At 44.9% G+C, this 13,067-nt stretch overlaps 1 protein-coding gene across 4 annotated transcripts in view; it reads right to left on the bottom strand.

The window, feature by feature from the left end:
* Positions 1 to 4,965: 4,965 nt before the first annotated feature.
* SMCO4 (single-pass membrane protein with coiled-coil domains 4) overlaps positions 4,966 to 13,067 on the bottom strand; it is a 49,452-nt gene continuing 41,350 nt past the window's right edge. For 3 of the 4 annotated variants that reach the window (XM_083610239.1, XM_083610238.1, XM_083610237.1), the window contains exon 2: positions 4,966 to 5,856. In XM_083610239.1, coding sequence (XP_083466365.1) covers positions 5,536 to 5,715 — 180 coding nt within the window. In that variant the 5' untranslated portion in view covers positions 5,716 to 5,856 and the 3' untranslated portion in view covers positions 4,966 to 5,535. The remainder of the gene's footprint in view (positions 5,857 to 13,067) is intronic. The other variant, XR_014547125.1, reaches the window with a different exon arrangement.

The following is a 13,067-nucleotide window of genomic DNA, read 5'->3' as shown; positions in this document are numbered from 1 at the left end:
GGGATCCATTCCAGAGCCCCGTTCGCATCATGAGAAGAACGCAATCCGTGTCTGCGCATCACGGTTCGCTGTGTCTGCGCATGCGCATGACGTCATTCTGAGCATCTGCGCATGCGGCGAAACCCGGAAGTAACCCGTTCCGTTACTTCCAGGTCACCACGGGATGCAACCTGAAAAGATTCAACCTGAAGCAAACGTAACAAGAGGTATGACTGTACCGCATTAGCAGTGCCCAAGTGACAGCCTTGGGGGACAAGCCTGGGCAGTGTGGATGGAGGTCCTGGGCTGCCCAGACAACAAGACCTCTCTCTTGGCCTCACTTATGTGGTCCAAAGGAAAGCAGACCAATACATTTGGCACCAGCCAGTAGTGTAGGAAGGCAGGGGCGGGGGGGGGGGGACACGGACAGGGTGCACCAGGCGGCACGGGGGCAAGAGGGCACCAGAGACAGTGTCCCTTCCAGCTATCTCCCCCAATAAATCTGTCCCAAAAATTATCCCTCCAAAAGCTTCTTAGCCTTTTCTTCTCCCGAAGGTGTCCTGCAAGGTAGTGGAAGAAGGTAGAATTAAAACTGGTTTCATATGGCGCTTCATAGTGTGTCGTGTTCCCCATAACCACCCCACGGTTCCTGTCCTGGCAGACGGGAGCCTAAATAAGTTTACTTGTGGTTCCTTTTTGGGTCAACAAGAGAACATCCTTCCCATGAAGTGGGTTTAAGAATGCAGCCTTCACTCTACTAAGAGCTCCCCACTGAGAATATTTTTAAAAGTTTTGTTTATGAGGGGTTTTCAAATAGCAACCCCAAAAGCCAGAAGCGGCAATAAAATAAAGGTAGGATTAAAAAAAAGGAAGCACAGATCCTGTCCAAGTATATCGGTTCTGCAGAAAGCAAACTGATTTACATCCTATATGGGGATTAGGGTTGGGGGAGAACTAAATCTTTGCAGGATTTAAATTTCCCTTTCTGTTATTTAATCCCGTGACTGGGAACTTAGGTTTTCTCTCTTCCCTCCCACCCATTACACTGGGCTTAGTTTAAGTCCTGGGTAGGCAAACTAAGGCCTGGGGGCCGGATCAGGCCCAATCACCTTCTAGATCCAGTCCGCGGACAGTCAGGGAATCAGCGTGTTTTTACATGAGTAGAATGTAAATACATTTCTGGGTTATTTGTGGGGCCTGCCTGGTGTTTTTACATGAGTAGAATGTGTGCTTTTATTTAAAATGCATCTCTGGGTTATTTGTGGGGCATAGGAATTCATTCATTTAAAAAAAAAAAATCTAGTCCAGCCCCCTACAAGGTCTGAGGGACAGTGGACCGGCTGAAAAAGTTTGCTGACCCCTGGTTTAAAGGTAAAGGTGAAGGGACCCCTGACCATTAGGTCCAGTCGTGGCCGACTCTGGGGTTGCGGCGCTCATCTCACTTTACTGGCCGAGGGAGCCGGCGTACAGCTTCCGAGTCACGTGGCCAGCATGACTAAGCCATTTCTGGCGAACCACAGCAGTGCACAAAAACACTGTTTACCTTCCTGTCGGAGCGGTACCTATTTATATACTTGCACTTGGACGTGCTTTCGAACTGCTAGGTTGGCAGGAGCAGGGACCGAGCAACAGGAGCCCACCCTGTTGCAGGGATTTGAACCGCGACCTTCTGATCAGCAAGTCCTAGGCTCTGTGGCTTAACCCACAGCGCCACCCGTGTCCCCTGGTTTAAGTGCAAGTAAAACAGCATTAACAACTGAGTACCAGTGTTATCTACATGACCCAGAAGCTGTACGCCGGCTCCCTCGGCCAATAAAGTGAGATGAGCGCCGCAACCCCAGAGTCGTCCGTGACCGGACCTAATGGTCAAGGGGTTCCTTTACCTTTTACCAGTGTTATCTAGAGCAGGGGTAAAGAATCCTTTGACATCTCCCCCGTTGTCTCCCATCATTCCTGACCACTGGCCATGCAGGTTGGGGATGAGGGGAATTGGAGAAACCACAAGATCTCCACCACTGACCTAGATTTCTCAACTTCACTTCTTCTCCAGTCACCCTTGAGCCATTTCTTCCTAGCATATGGTTCTCAACAATGCTGTTCTTTTGTGGGAGGGAGAGCTTGAAATAGCAAGGTTCTCTTGGGGGACGCAAGTCATTCAGCATGATCCACCTCAGAGGTCAAATATTCTGCTACCTTAGTAATGCGTCCAACTTTAAACAAACGAACAGGAATCCCTCGAGTCCTCTGGCAGTTTCAAATTGCTACGGCTGTGTTTTTTTAAAGCACCTCTCATTTGAAAGAGCTAAGTATTCTCAGCATTGTAAAGAGGGAATGCCCAGTCCTTCTTTTTCCCCTTTATTTTCTTCTGACTCAAAACAAAAATAGTTAAAAAGGAAAAGGAAAGAAAAACTTATTTGCAAGAGCTCCATTAAAGTCTTGGCCTTTTATAAACATCTTGCACCGAGATGGGATTCACGCTAAGAAAATTTTGCTGCTAATAAAACCACGGCTATAAATGGATTTGTGGGGAAGGGAGGGCTGACAGAATATATGCAAAATGGTTTTATCAGGTAATGAGAACCTTTGGTGGCTTATCACATGATGGGGCTCGAAGAAATAGCACAGTGTGATTTTTTTCCCTGCTAAAAGGATTCTAATAAATCATTCCATTCTGTTGCCGCCTCTTCACGCCCAGAAACAGTTTGAAATCCTATTGCTGAAACACTTAGAAAAGTTTTTGACCAGAATAATGTATGCAATTTTTTTTTAAATGAGTATTAAGAGAGACAGACCTATGACCAGCAAATTTGTAAGTCGATGTCTTTTATCACTTGCTGTTACTATTTTTCTATACAGCAGAGCAAACTTTTGGCCCTCCAGATGTTGCCAAACTATAACTCCCATCACCCAGCATTTATGGGAACTAACATCTGAAGAGCAAAAGCTTCCCCCACATTCACACCTGCCATACAGCTTTACTGTATCTCTTGTTTGATTCTCTACCGTAGGAGAAAACCCTGTTAAAAGGGCAAGCGATGTGCAGTCAGAAACGTACTGCAATACAGAAGATACTTGAGCTACCATTTGGCCCCCGCTCTTAGAAATGTTTCCTTTGGAGCACCGTGAAGAGCAGCTACCAGTCAGTGTAAACGAGACTTGAGCTAGAGCAGGATTTCCCAAACTTGGGTCTCCCAGCTGTTTTGGGACTACAACTCCCATCATCCCTAGCTAGCAGGGCCGGTGGTCAGGGATGATGGGAATTGTAGTCCCAAAACATCTGGAGGGCCGAGTTTCGGGATGCTGGTCTAGACAGTGGTTGGGTGGGAGATGCCAGGGTACCCCATGTATACCACCTGGAGATGAACGATGGGAGGCAAATCTTCAAAATAAATATATATTTTATTTTTATTATGTTTGGAGAGTTTAGTGATCCCCTTGTAGAATCACTTCTGAGAATGCACGCTCAGGCAGGCACACACACTGCACTTGCTTCTTTCTCATCTGTGTGAGTTCAGAAGATACCGTATTTTTCGCTCTAAGACGCACCAGACCACAAGACGCACCTAGTTTTTGGAGGAGGAAAACAAGAAAAAAAATGTTCTGAATCTCAGAAGCCAGAACAGCAAGAGGGATTGCTGCGCAGTGAAAGCAGCAATCCCTCTTGCTGTTCTGGCTTCTGGGATAGCTGCGCAGCCTACATTCACTTCGCTCCATAAGACGCACACACATTTGCCCTTACTTTTTAGGAGGGAGAAAGTGAGTCTTATAGAGCAAAAAATACGGTATTTTTAAAAAGTATTTCATGCACCAACCATTGCCACCAATGGGAATTGTTGTCCCAGAACAGCTGGAGACCCAAGCTTGGGAAAGGTGGGAGCTAGAGGAATGAAGGGCCTGGTCATTAGAGAGCAGATCCCTATGTTCTTACGTATGTTCCTACGGCCTAATGGACCTGAAAACTGACCACCGATGGTTGGGGAAGGGTCATAGTTCTGTGGCAGAGAGCCTGCTTTGCATGCAGAAGGTTCCAGGTTCAATCCCCTGATAGGGCTGGGAAGGCGCCCTCCTTGGAACTCTTAAGCCCCCCCAAAGTTTTGCATCACCCGTTCTCCTTTCCTTCCTTTGCGCCATTTTGTATTAGGCACCAAAGTCTCAGGAGGCTCAGGGAGGGGATGTAGATCAGTGAGGAGGGCATCTGCTTTGCATGCAGAAGGTTTCAGGTTCAATCCTTGGCATCTCCACTTAAAAGCGTTGGGTAGGAGGCGGTGGAGAAAGTTTCTAGGCTGAGACCCTGGAGAGCAGCTGCCAATCAAGACAATACTCAACCAGATGGACAAATAATTGGAGCCAGTGTGAGGCAGCTTGATAAATTTCATTGCTCTCAGTTTTAATGTACAGTGGTACCTCAGGTTAAGTACTTAATTCGTTCCGGAGGTCCATTCTTAACCTGAAACTGTTCTTAACCTGAAGCACCACTTTAGCTAATGGGGCCTCCTGCTGCTGCCGCGCCGCTGGGGCACGATTCCTGTTCTCATCCTGAAGCAAAGTTCTTAACCCGAGGTACTATTTCTGGGTTAGCGGAGTCTGTAACCTGAAGCGTATGTAACCTGAAGCGTCTGTAACCCGAGGTACCACTGTATGTGGTTTTTACGCCGTGTTTTGAGCAGACCCTCAGTAAACGTTGGAAGTAAGGTCACTTCATTTTTATTTTTATTTAGGAAAAAATTAAGTCACCTGCATGTGGACCACTTTCCAAAATGCTATTTCTTATTGCTTCTCAAACCATTCCAGCCACCACTTAAAGCTACGATTATCACTGATTACAAGCAGTTTTGCAAGGACAACCTCAAAATCTTAAAACTATCTTAACAGCAGTTTAGCCTCATGGGGAAGCCTTCTGTTTGCCCTCTGACGTGTGTTTGATGGAAAACGTTACATAACGGAGCTGGGTTTTGTGTTTTTTGAGGGTTAAGTCAAAAAGAAAGCTTTTATGCAAGACTCATCTTCTTTATTCCAAAAATAAATATATGTGTATATATATATATATTAGTCAAAGTTTTCCAAATGCCATTATAACATTCTGAAAGGGGCTGGGGGGGCAATTTCGTTTCTTTGGAAAGTTGCGAAGCCAACGTACGACGACTCACTGTAACCACACTAGCAATGTTGCCGACAAATTGATAGGCTCAAACTCGATTTATAGAAATTTTTGAAAGCAACAGTGAACCGCCCGCCCCCCCTTACGACGAAAGGGTTCGAAAATGGGGAGGGGTTCTTGCGCTCCCCCCTCAAAGTCAAAAAGGCACATGAGCTGGGCGAGAAAAATTATTTTGTGCCATGGTGGCAAATAGGTTCTGTGTTTACTGTGGAGTTTGGTTCAAGTCAAAGAAAGAAGATTCCTTTTTTCTGCAAAAGGATTATTATTATTATTATGAAACTCGGAGATAGAGAAAAGGCTGTCTTTCTCTTCCTCCTTTCGGGGACTTTTCATTTTGGTTTGGTTTTGGCATTGGGCAGAAAAGGAGGCAAAAGTTGTGGCAGAGTTCGACAGCCACATCATTCCGTTGTGTTTGGGCGAGTCGCCACGTACACAAAGACCACAATCAAAAGCACAACCACGGCCAGCGTAGGGAGAACCACGGTGGTGACCTGCTGTCGCGCTTCCTGCATGGCTTGTTTTCGCTCCTTTTTGTCTCTCGACGTCTCTTTTTTGGGCTTGCCTTTCAGCTGTCTCATTCTCCTCCTCCGGGACTCGCCGTCAATCAGCCAAAACGAACAAACGGGAATCAAGGTTGTGCCGGGATGCGAACCAAGAAGCGCCTCTTCGAGCCAAAAGTTCTTTCCCTCCCGATTCCGAGGAATTCTTGTATTTAAAATCTGGAAAAGAAACAGAAGAGAAAAAATGATTCTTAGGCAAGGACGGGAGAGATTTTAAAAAATTTCATTACGGTTTTCACAATACAATATCTGGAACAGATAGAATCAAAAGACAAGAAAGAGGGGAAAGAGAGAAAGAAAACAGAGGAAAAGAAGAAAGGAGAGATAAGAAACATTAAAGATAAAGGGGGTGGGGACTTCTGCTTTTCCATCTGCCGGTTACATTAGAAAATGATTATTTAAGATATTTATTTAAGATGATTATTTAAGTCCATCCATCTTTTCTACTTTCTGTTCAACTATAGTCAAAGTGCCATTCACTTCTTCTTCCCACGAGAAGCCCAAGAGGGAATCCCAAATTTTTCTTGTTATTAATTAGTTTCTGTTAGTTCCCAGCACCATTCCTCCATATTGGATAATAGTAGGTTCTTCCATCCATTGTGTTGGACAAGGAGTAAATGCTTTTATAGGGGAGAGTGGTGAACCTCAGGCCCAGATGCTGAATGCGGCCCTCAAAGCTGCTCTGTCTGGCCCTTGGAACTAACCCCCCCCAGCTCACATCCCACAAAGGCCCTGCACATCCCACAAGTGTCCCAGGGGAGGTCGCAACCATATAAAACACAGCATTACAATCACAACTAGACTGATTTTTTTTTCTACAGGAAGGTTGGGCAGACGTGAGGCTTGTGGAGATCAACATGAACCCTAAGTCGTGTGAAAACTAGTGGTTTGGGAAGTAGGGGCAGATAACCAGAATTAAGAAACTGAGCACATGTTCGTCCCGAGAATTTGTTCTCTGCACCCAAACTGAGCTCAGCAAAATCTACTCCGGGTTTCCCATTCTTGTGCCCCCCCAAAAGATTTCTTCATTTTAGCAGCCTAACTCTCGGGGAGGAAAGAGGGGAGACTTTTTGATGCTCCTGTTGAACAACAGGGGGACAAAAGAAAGCCCTTTTCTTTCGTGTTTTTGGTGCATTTTGATTCATTAACCGTCTGCATTGGTTGCGTTCAGGTTTTAAATCTCCTTTGCCTATACATCACTTACGAGCCGCCTTCTCCCCCAGGTGCACTCCTGGGACTACAACTCCCATCAGTCCCAGCCAGCACAGTTATGGGAGTTGTAGTACACAACATCATGCTGGCGAAGGCTGGCTTTGTACAATATGTAAAACAAACAAATCACTTTATTTTGTAAAATAACGCTGGCTTTGCAAAATAAGTAACAGTAAATTAAACATGTCTTCCCCTGATGATGATGATGATGATGATGATGATTATTATTCTACCCAGCCACTCTGGGCAGCTTCCAGTAAAATATAAAAACATAATAAAACATCACAATAAAAAACTTCCCGATACAGTGGTACCTCAGGTTAAGTACTTAATTCGTTCCGGAGGTCCGTACTTAACCTGAAACTGTTCTTAACCTGAAGCACCACGTTAGCTAATGGGGCCTCCCGCTGCCGCCGCACTGCCGGAGCATGATTTCTGTTCTTATCCTAAAGCAAAGTTCTTAACCTGAAGCACAATTTCTGGGTTGGCAGAGTCTGTAACCTGAAGTGTATGTAACCTGAAGTGTATGTAACCTGAAGCATATGTAACCTGAAGCGTATGTAACCTGAGGTACCACTGTACATGACTTTTCTTTTTCTTTTTAAGGAAATCATAGGAGCCCTGTGCTCCTTTCACCCGAATCCCCCCCCCCCCGACATTGTTGTGAATACCTAGAATAGCTCAGGAGCTTCTACCCAAAGCATTCCTAAAAAGCCAGGCTGTCTCTCTGGGAAACCAAGGCCCAGGCAGCCGTAACAATGCTCTCCTTGTGAAAAAATTACAGCACTTCATCATGCGGCAGACACTTCTCCAAGGCCACCAAAGTTGTGGCCGAGTTTAATTCAGCTACAAGGCAGGACCCCATTCATTCCAGGCAGCCGGACAAACAAGATAACACCAGCTAAGGGCTTGATGGCAATAAGGAGAATTAAGTGTCCTGTCGATAACGGGGCCCTCGGCTGCCATCTTGAACAACAGGTCCCAGCCAGAGGTCCACAGCCTTCTGCTTATATGCAAGGCAGACGGTGCAAGGAGGAAACATGGATCTTTTCTCACTGCATTCAGACCCAAGGTGCATTCATCATCTCTGAAGGCAGGAGGAGCAGGAATCAAAGGGCTTTCTGTGGACAGCTCAAAACCTAGCTCATTTCCCCCCCTGGCAAGGGCAGGAGAATTAAAGCTTGCTGCAAAAGAATGGTCACGCCTGGAGTTTCAAGAGAACAGGCTTTGTCAGGAAAATTTCACAGATGTAGACACGGGATCGGGTGTTCATTGGCTCACATGTTCGCACAGCATCCATAATTGTGTATCTGCAGAATGCGCTGTCGTACGCCCACGATTTTGAGAAGTCGGTGGCCAAACAGATATATCGCGAGCTGTTCACGCACAGAATGAGTTCTCAGTGCAGTTCCCACTGCAGAACGGGGACCCCTGGCAGTCCAAATTGGGGTGTTGAGCAGTGTTGTGGTTTGGATCTGCAGCTTGCGGTTGGCTGTGAGAGCTTGCTCCCCGCTCTCTTCTCCCCAAAGTGCTGGTTTTTGCAGCACATTGTTTTTTAAATAATTTTTGTTAAGCAGCATCAAAACAGTGAGAGAGGCCAAATGGAAAAGTTGTAAAGGAGTAAGCAAATATTCTGGACTCATATGGGGAAAGAACGTAGCAGGAAAGAATCCACACAAAGGCTCCTGAAAGAATTCAAAGCAAGCGCCTTCTGTCAGTGTTTCCTGCAATGTTGGCAAGCTCTCCACATCTCCTGGGCTGCGTCCACACCTTCTTCTTTTTCTTTTTCTTCTTCTTCTCCCTCGGCAATCACTTGTAGCCGAGTAAGATTGCCTTTGATAAACATGGTTTTAACAATGAGTCCATAAGTGACTGTGGAGGCCAGTTCTGGATCCACACGTCCTTCCACAGTGGGGACATAGGTTTCTGGGCGAGAGTTGATCACGGTGAGGGTTTGCCAAGCGTGCCTTCCTCTTAGCACGTTTCTCCCTTTCGTCCTGAGTTCAAGCACCTTCAAAGCCCATGACAGCTTTGGTTAAGATTGTTCTCCAGTTGTAGCGCTCACAGGCAAGTGTTTCCCAGTTGTCTGTGTCGGGTCCACCACCACCAGGGAGCCGATCCCTTCAGAGCCTCTTGCCATACCAAACTTGGAAGGTTTACAATGCAGCAGATACAGGTGTCTATGCACGCTCCTGTATCAAACAGGCATGCATTCTCCCTTCCTCTCAGTCTTGGAATGGAGAAGGGGTTTGTCCTCAGTTCAACCAAGGGTTTTGGAAGGAACTGTAAAGGTAAAGGTAAAGGGACCCCTGACCATTTGGTCCAGTTGTGGCTGACTATGGAGTTGAGGCGCTCAGCTCGCTTTATTGACTGAGGGAGCCGGAGTACAGCTTCCGGGTCATGTGGCCAGGATGACTAAGCCACTTCTGGTGAACCAGAGCAGCGCATGGAAACACCGTTTACCTTCCCGCCAGAGTGGTACCTATTTATCTACTTGCACTTTGACGGGCTTTCGAACTGCTAGGTTGGCAGGAGCAGGGACCGAGCAACGGGAGCTCACCCCGTCGCAGGGATTTGAACCGCCGACCTTCTGATTGGCAAGCCCTAGGCTCTATGGTTTAACCCACAGCGCCACCTGTGTCCCTCAGAAGGAACTGTACCTACTGTCAAAATACCTCTATCTCCCGCCCGCCCCGGCAGCATATTATGGGAGACAATGTTACTCTTGCCATCAGCGGATGCCTGATGGTTGCGCAGAAATCTACACCGGGTGAGAGAATATGGCTGAGTTACTTTTTTTAAAAAAAATCACCGTTTTAGAGAAAGCTTCTTTAAAACAAAAAACAAATCTCAGTTGGCGCATGGCTGTTATCTAGATAGCAGAAAGCAAACCAAGAGATGGAAAGGAGGGATCTGCGTGAGGAAAAGAGACCATGAAAGGATTTGCTTCGTAAGTAGAGCAAAGCCAGTTTCTGTGGAGTTTGCACATGTGTGCGCCAAGACTTGCAATATGGTTGTTCCAAGTCAGCTGCGGTGTTGCTATACTTATTTTGCAATGTATGGAAACACAACACAAGCTTAATGTGAGTCCACAGTGTGATGCAGCAGCAAAAAAAAGCTAATGTTATTCTAGGCTGCATCAACAGAAGTCTAGTGTCCAGATCAAGGGAAATAATAGTACCACTGTATTCTGCCTTGGTCAGACCACACTTGGAATACTGTGTCCGGTTCTGGGCAGCATAATTTAAGAAGGATATTTACAAGCTGGGATGTGTTTAGAGGAAGGTGGCCAAGATGATCAAGGGTCTGGAAACCAGTCCTTATGAGGAATGCTTGAAGAAGCAGCGTATGTTTAGCCTGGAAAAGAGGCGACTGAGAGGAGATATGATAGCCTTCTTCAAATATCTTAAGGGCTGTCAAATGGAAGAGGGAACATGCGTGTTTTCTCCTGCTCTGGAGGGTAGGACTCAAACCAATGGCTTCAACTTGCAACAAGGGAGATTCCGACTAAACATTCGGAAAAAACTTTGACAGTAAGAGCTGTTTTGCAGTAGAACGGACTCCCTCGTGAGGTTGTGGATTCTCCTTCCTTGGAGGTTTCTAAGCAGAGGTTGGATGGCCACCTGCCATGGATGCTTGAGCTGAGATTCCTGCATTGGACTAGATGACCCTTGGATCCCTTCCAACTCTAAGACTCTATGATTCCAACACATACAGTGGAAATCAGACTGGAGAAGAAAATGAAGCAGTCAAAACAGAGGAACAGAGGAAGATGCCTTAGATTGCTCCATCAAGCTCAGAGTCTCAGACTGTGAACATTTCCCATTCCTACCTTGGAGATACCAAAGACTACACCTGGGGTCTTCTACATGCAGGCCAGATGTTCTAGCACTAAGCTATGGCCCTTCCTATAAGGGAAAAAACTGCCTTATGCAGCTCAGTACTGTCTCCTCCAGTGTCTCTCTAACTTGAGGTCCATAACTTGAGGTCTTTCCCTCAAGGAACTACTGGATTACCCAAGACCATGCATGGAATTTGCCATCACAAGACCTAGTGGTGGTCACCAATATGGAAGGCTTTAAAAAGAGGGTTATAAGCCCCACAATGGATGAAATTCACCACTTTCGAAGGTATTGCAAAGTGCCAATAAGCCCTGGAATTGTCAGAATGGCAGCTTTTTGTGTGTGTCTTGTCTCTTACAAGGTTGGTGGTGATGAAGCCTACTTCTAAGCTAGACGTTCCTTCGCTTTATTAAGTGCTCACAACCCAGAAAGGAGCTTTTGATGCCAGCGGCTCCATTTTATCCCCAAAGCTGGCTCAGTCTACAAGCAAATGCTGAAAGGAAATAAATGACCAGGAAAATAAAGAACTGTCCTTGAGTAGTTCCACTATGCATTTTTAAAAGACCAGATACTTGTAATTTTCAAGTCACTGCGTTGAATGCTACTGAACTTTTTCTTTCTTTCTAAAAAAAAAAAAATACTTACAACGTTCTTGTTTATCAAGATCAGTAGGGTTTGGATTTAAAAAATAAAATGTATCTGAAGCATCATTTAAAAATAATGTATTGAAGAATTATACCTATAAGAGGTGGGGGGAGGAAAACCTATTCTCAGAAGCCATTTATGTTGTGCCCTTTCACATTTGGTTCAGGTGTAATAATAATGCACCACACTTAACAAAGGGAATTTGTAAGAATAATAATTTTATGCTTTATATACCGCCCATCTGACCAGGTTGCCCCCAGCCACTGTGAACTGCTACCAACGAATTATAAAACCACAGTAAAACAACAACCATTAAAAGTTGACACATGACTCGGACTACAAGAATTTGCTGAAATGGCGCAGTTAAGAAATACCCTGAGAGGCAATACAAAACAAAAATTTATGGAAAAATGGGATAGATATAAAACGTATGTTCAAAAATACAGTAAAGGTTTGCTATCTATGCTAGCATTTGATTGACGTTGGAGTGACACTGAGTTGAGAAATAAGACTAAGAGCACATATTGATATAGGAATGTATTAAATAAAATGTAAATAAATATACAATAATAAGAGTACATTCATTTGTTAAAAAAAGGAATATACAACAGGAAAGACAGGAAGTCTAGTGTGTATATGATTTGGGGTGGGGCTTGTTTTTGTTTTTTCCTCTTTGTTCTTTTTTTTTGTTTCATTTTTTTTCTAGGTATATAAAATTTGTATATAATTTTTGTATACATGTTGGAAATTATAGTAAGTCCTGTAATGTAATATGACGTTTACCAATGTAAGAATGTTAGCAAATAAATAAAATGCAATTTTTTATAAAAAAAGTTGACACATCATACAGATGTCTAAGGAAAGTCCTATAATTGTTTATCTCCTTGACATCTGGTGGGAGGGTGTTTCACAGGGAGGGTGCCACCACCGAGAAGGCCCTCTCCCTGATTCCCTGTCACTTCACTTCTTGCAGTGAGGGAACCGCAAAGGAAGTAGGAGGGAGCGGAAGACCCCATAACACACTCCCCAATTCCTAAAAATGGCTGAGTGGCTGTTAGCATTCTGTCTGCACTGCAACACAGAGCAGAAACTTTCCTCTAGTGCATGAAGAAAAATTTTCTAGCATATCACAGAAATTTCCGGCAGCCCATTACATACCACTGAAGTATTATGATCTGTTCGTTCCCCCCCCCCCACCTCCACCCTCCCCGGTTCCGTTATTTTCAAGGGTAAAAAGCTTTTAGTTATATGCACGGCAATTCTAGGAGTATTAGGAGAGCACATGAAATTGCCATCCTTCAGACGGGAGATAGGTATCCCCCCCCACCCGCACCCGCCAAATTACAGGCCTAAATCAAAATTGACCTGCCATTAACAAAAACATCGCTTTTTACAGTTAAGTGCGGCTCGGAAAGTTTCCGGGCTTTCCGATTGCATTTGGAAGAAATGAAAATAATCTCCACATTCTGCCAGAATGACAGGAAGTAAAAAAAAGAAAGAAAGAAAAAGGGAGGAAAGAGCTATTTCAATGAGGTTTTAATAATTCCAAGTGTCTCGGGACTACTTCACAGGTGACATCTCTTCTATAGCAGGGGATGAAGGAAGAAGATATTTTTTTTGCCCTGATCACTGCCTGCGGCCATCACATATGCAGTAACCCTACTTAGCATT

This window comes from Podarcis filfolensis (genome assembly GCF_964270895.1).
Source record: "Podarcis filfolensis genome assembly, chromosome: 4".
NCBI lineage: Eukaryota > Metazoa > Chordata > Lepidosauria > Squamata > Lacertidae > Podarcis > Podarcis filfolensis.
Note: the sequence above shows the minus strand (reverse complement) of the source record. Positions and strands in the feature narration are given on the sequence as shown.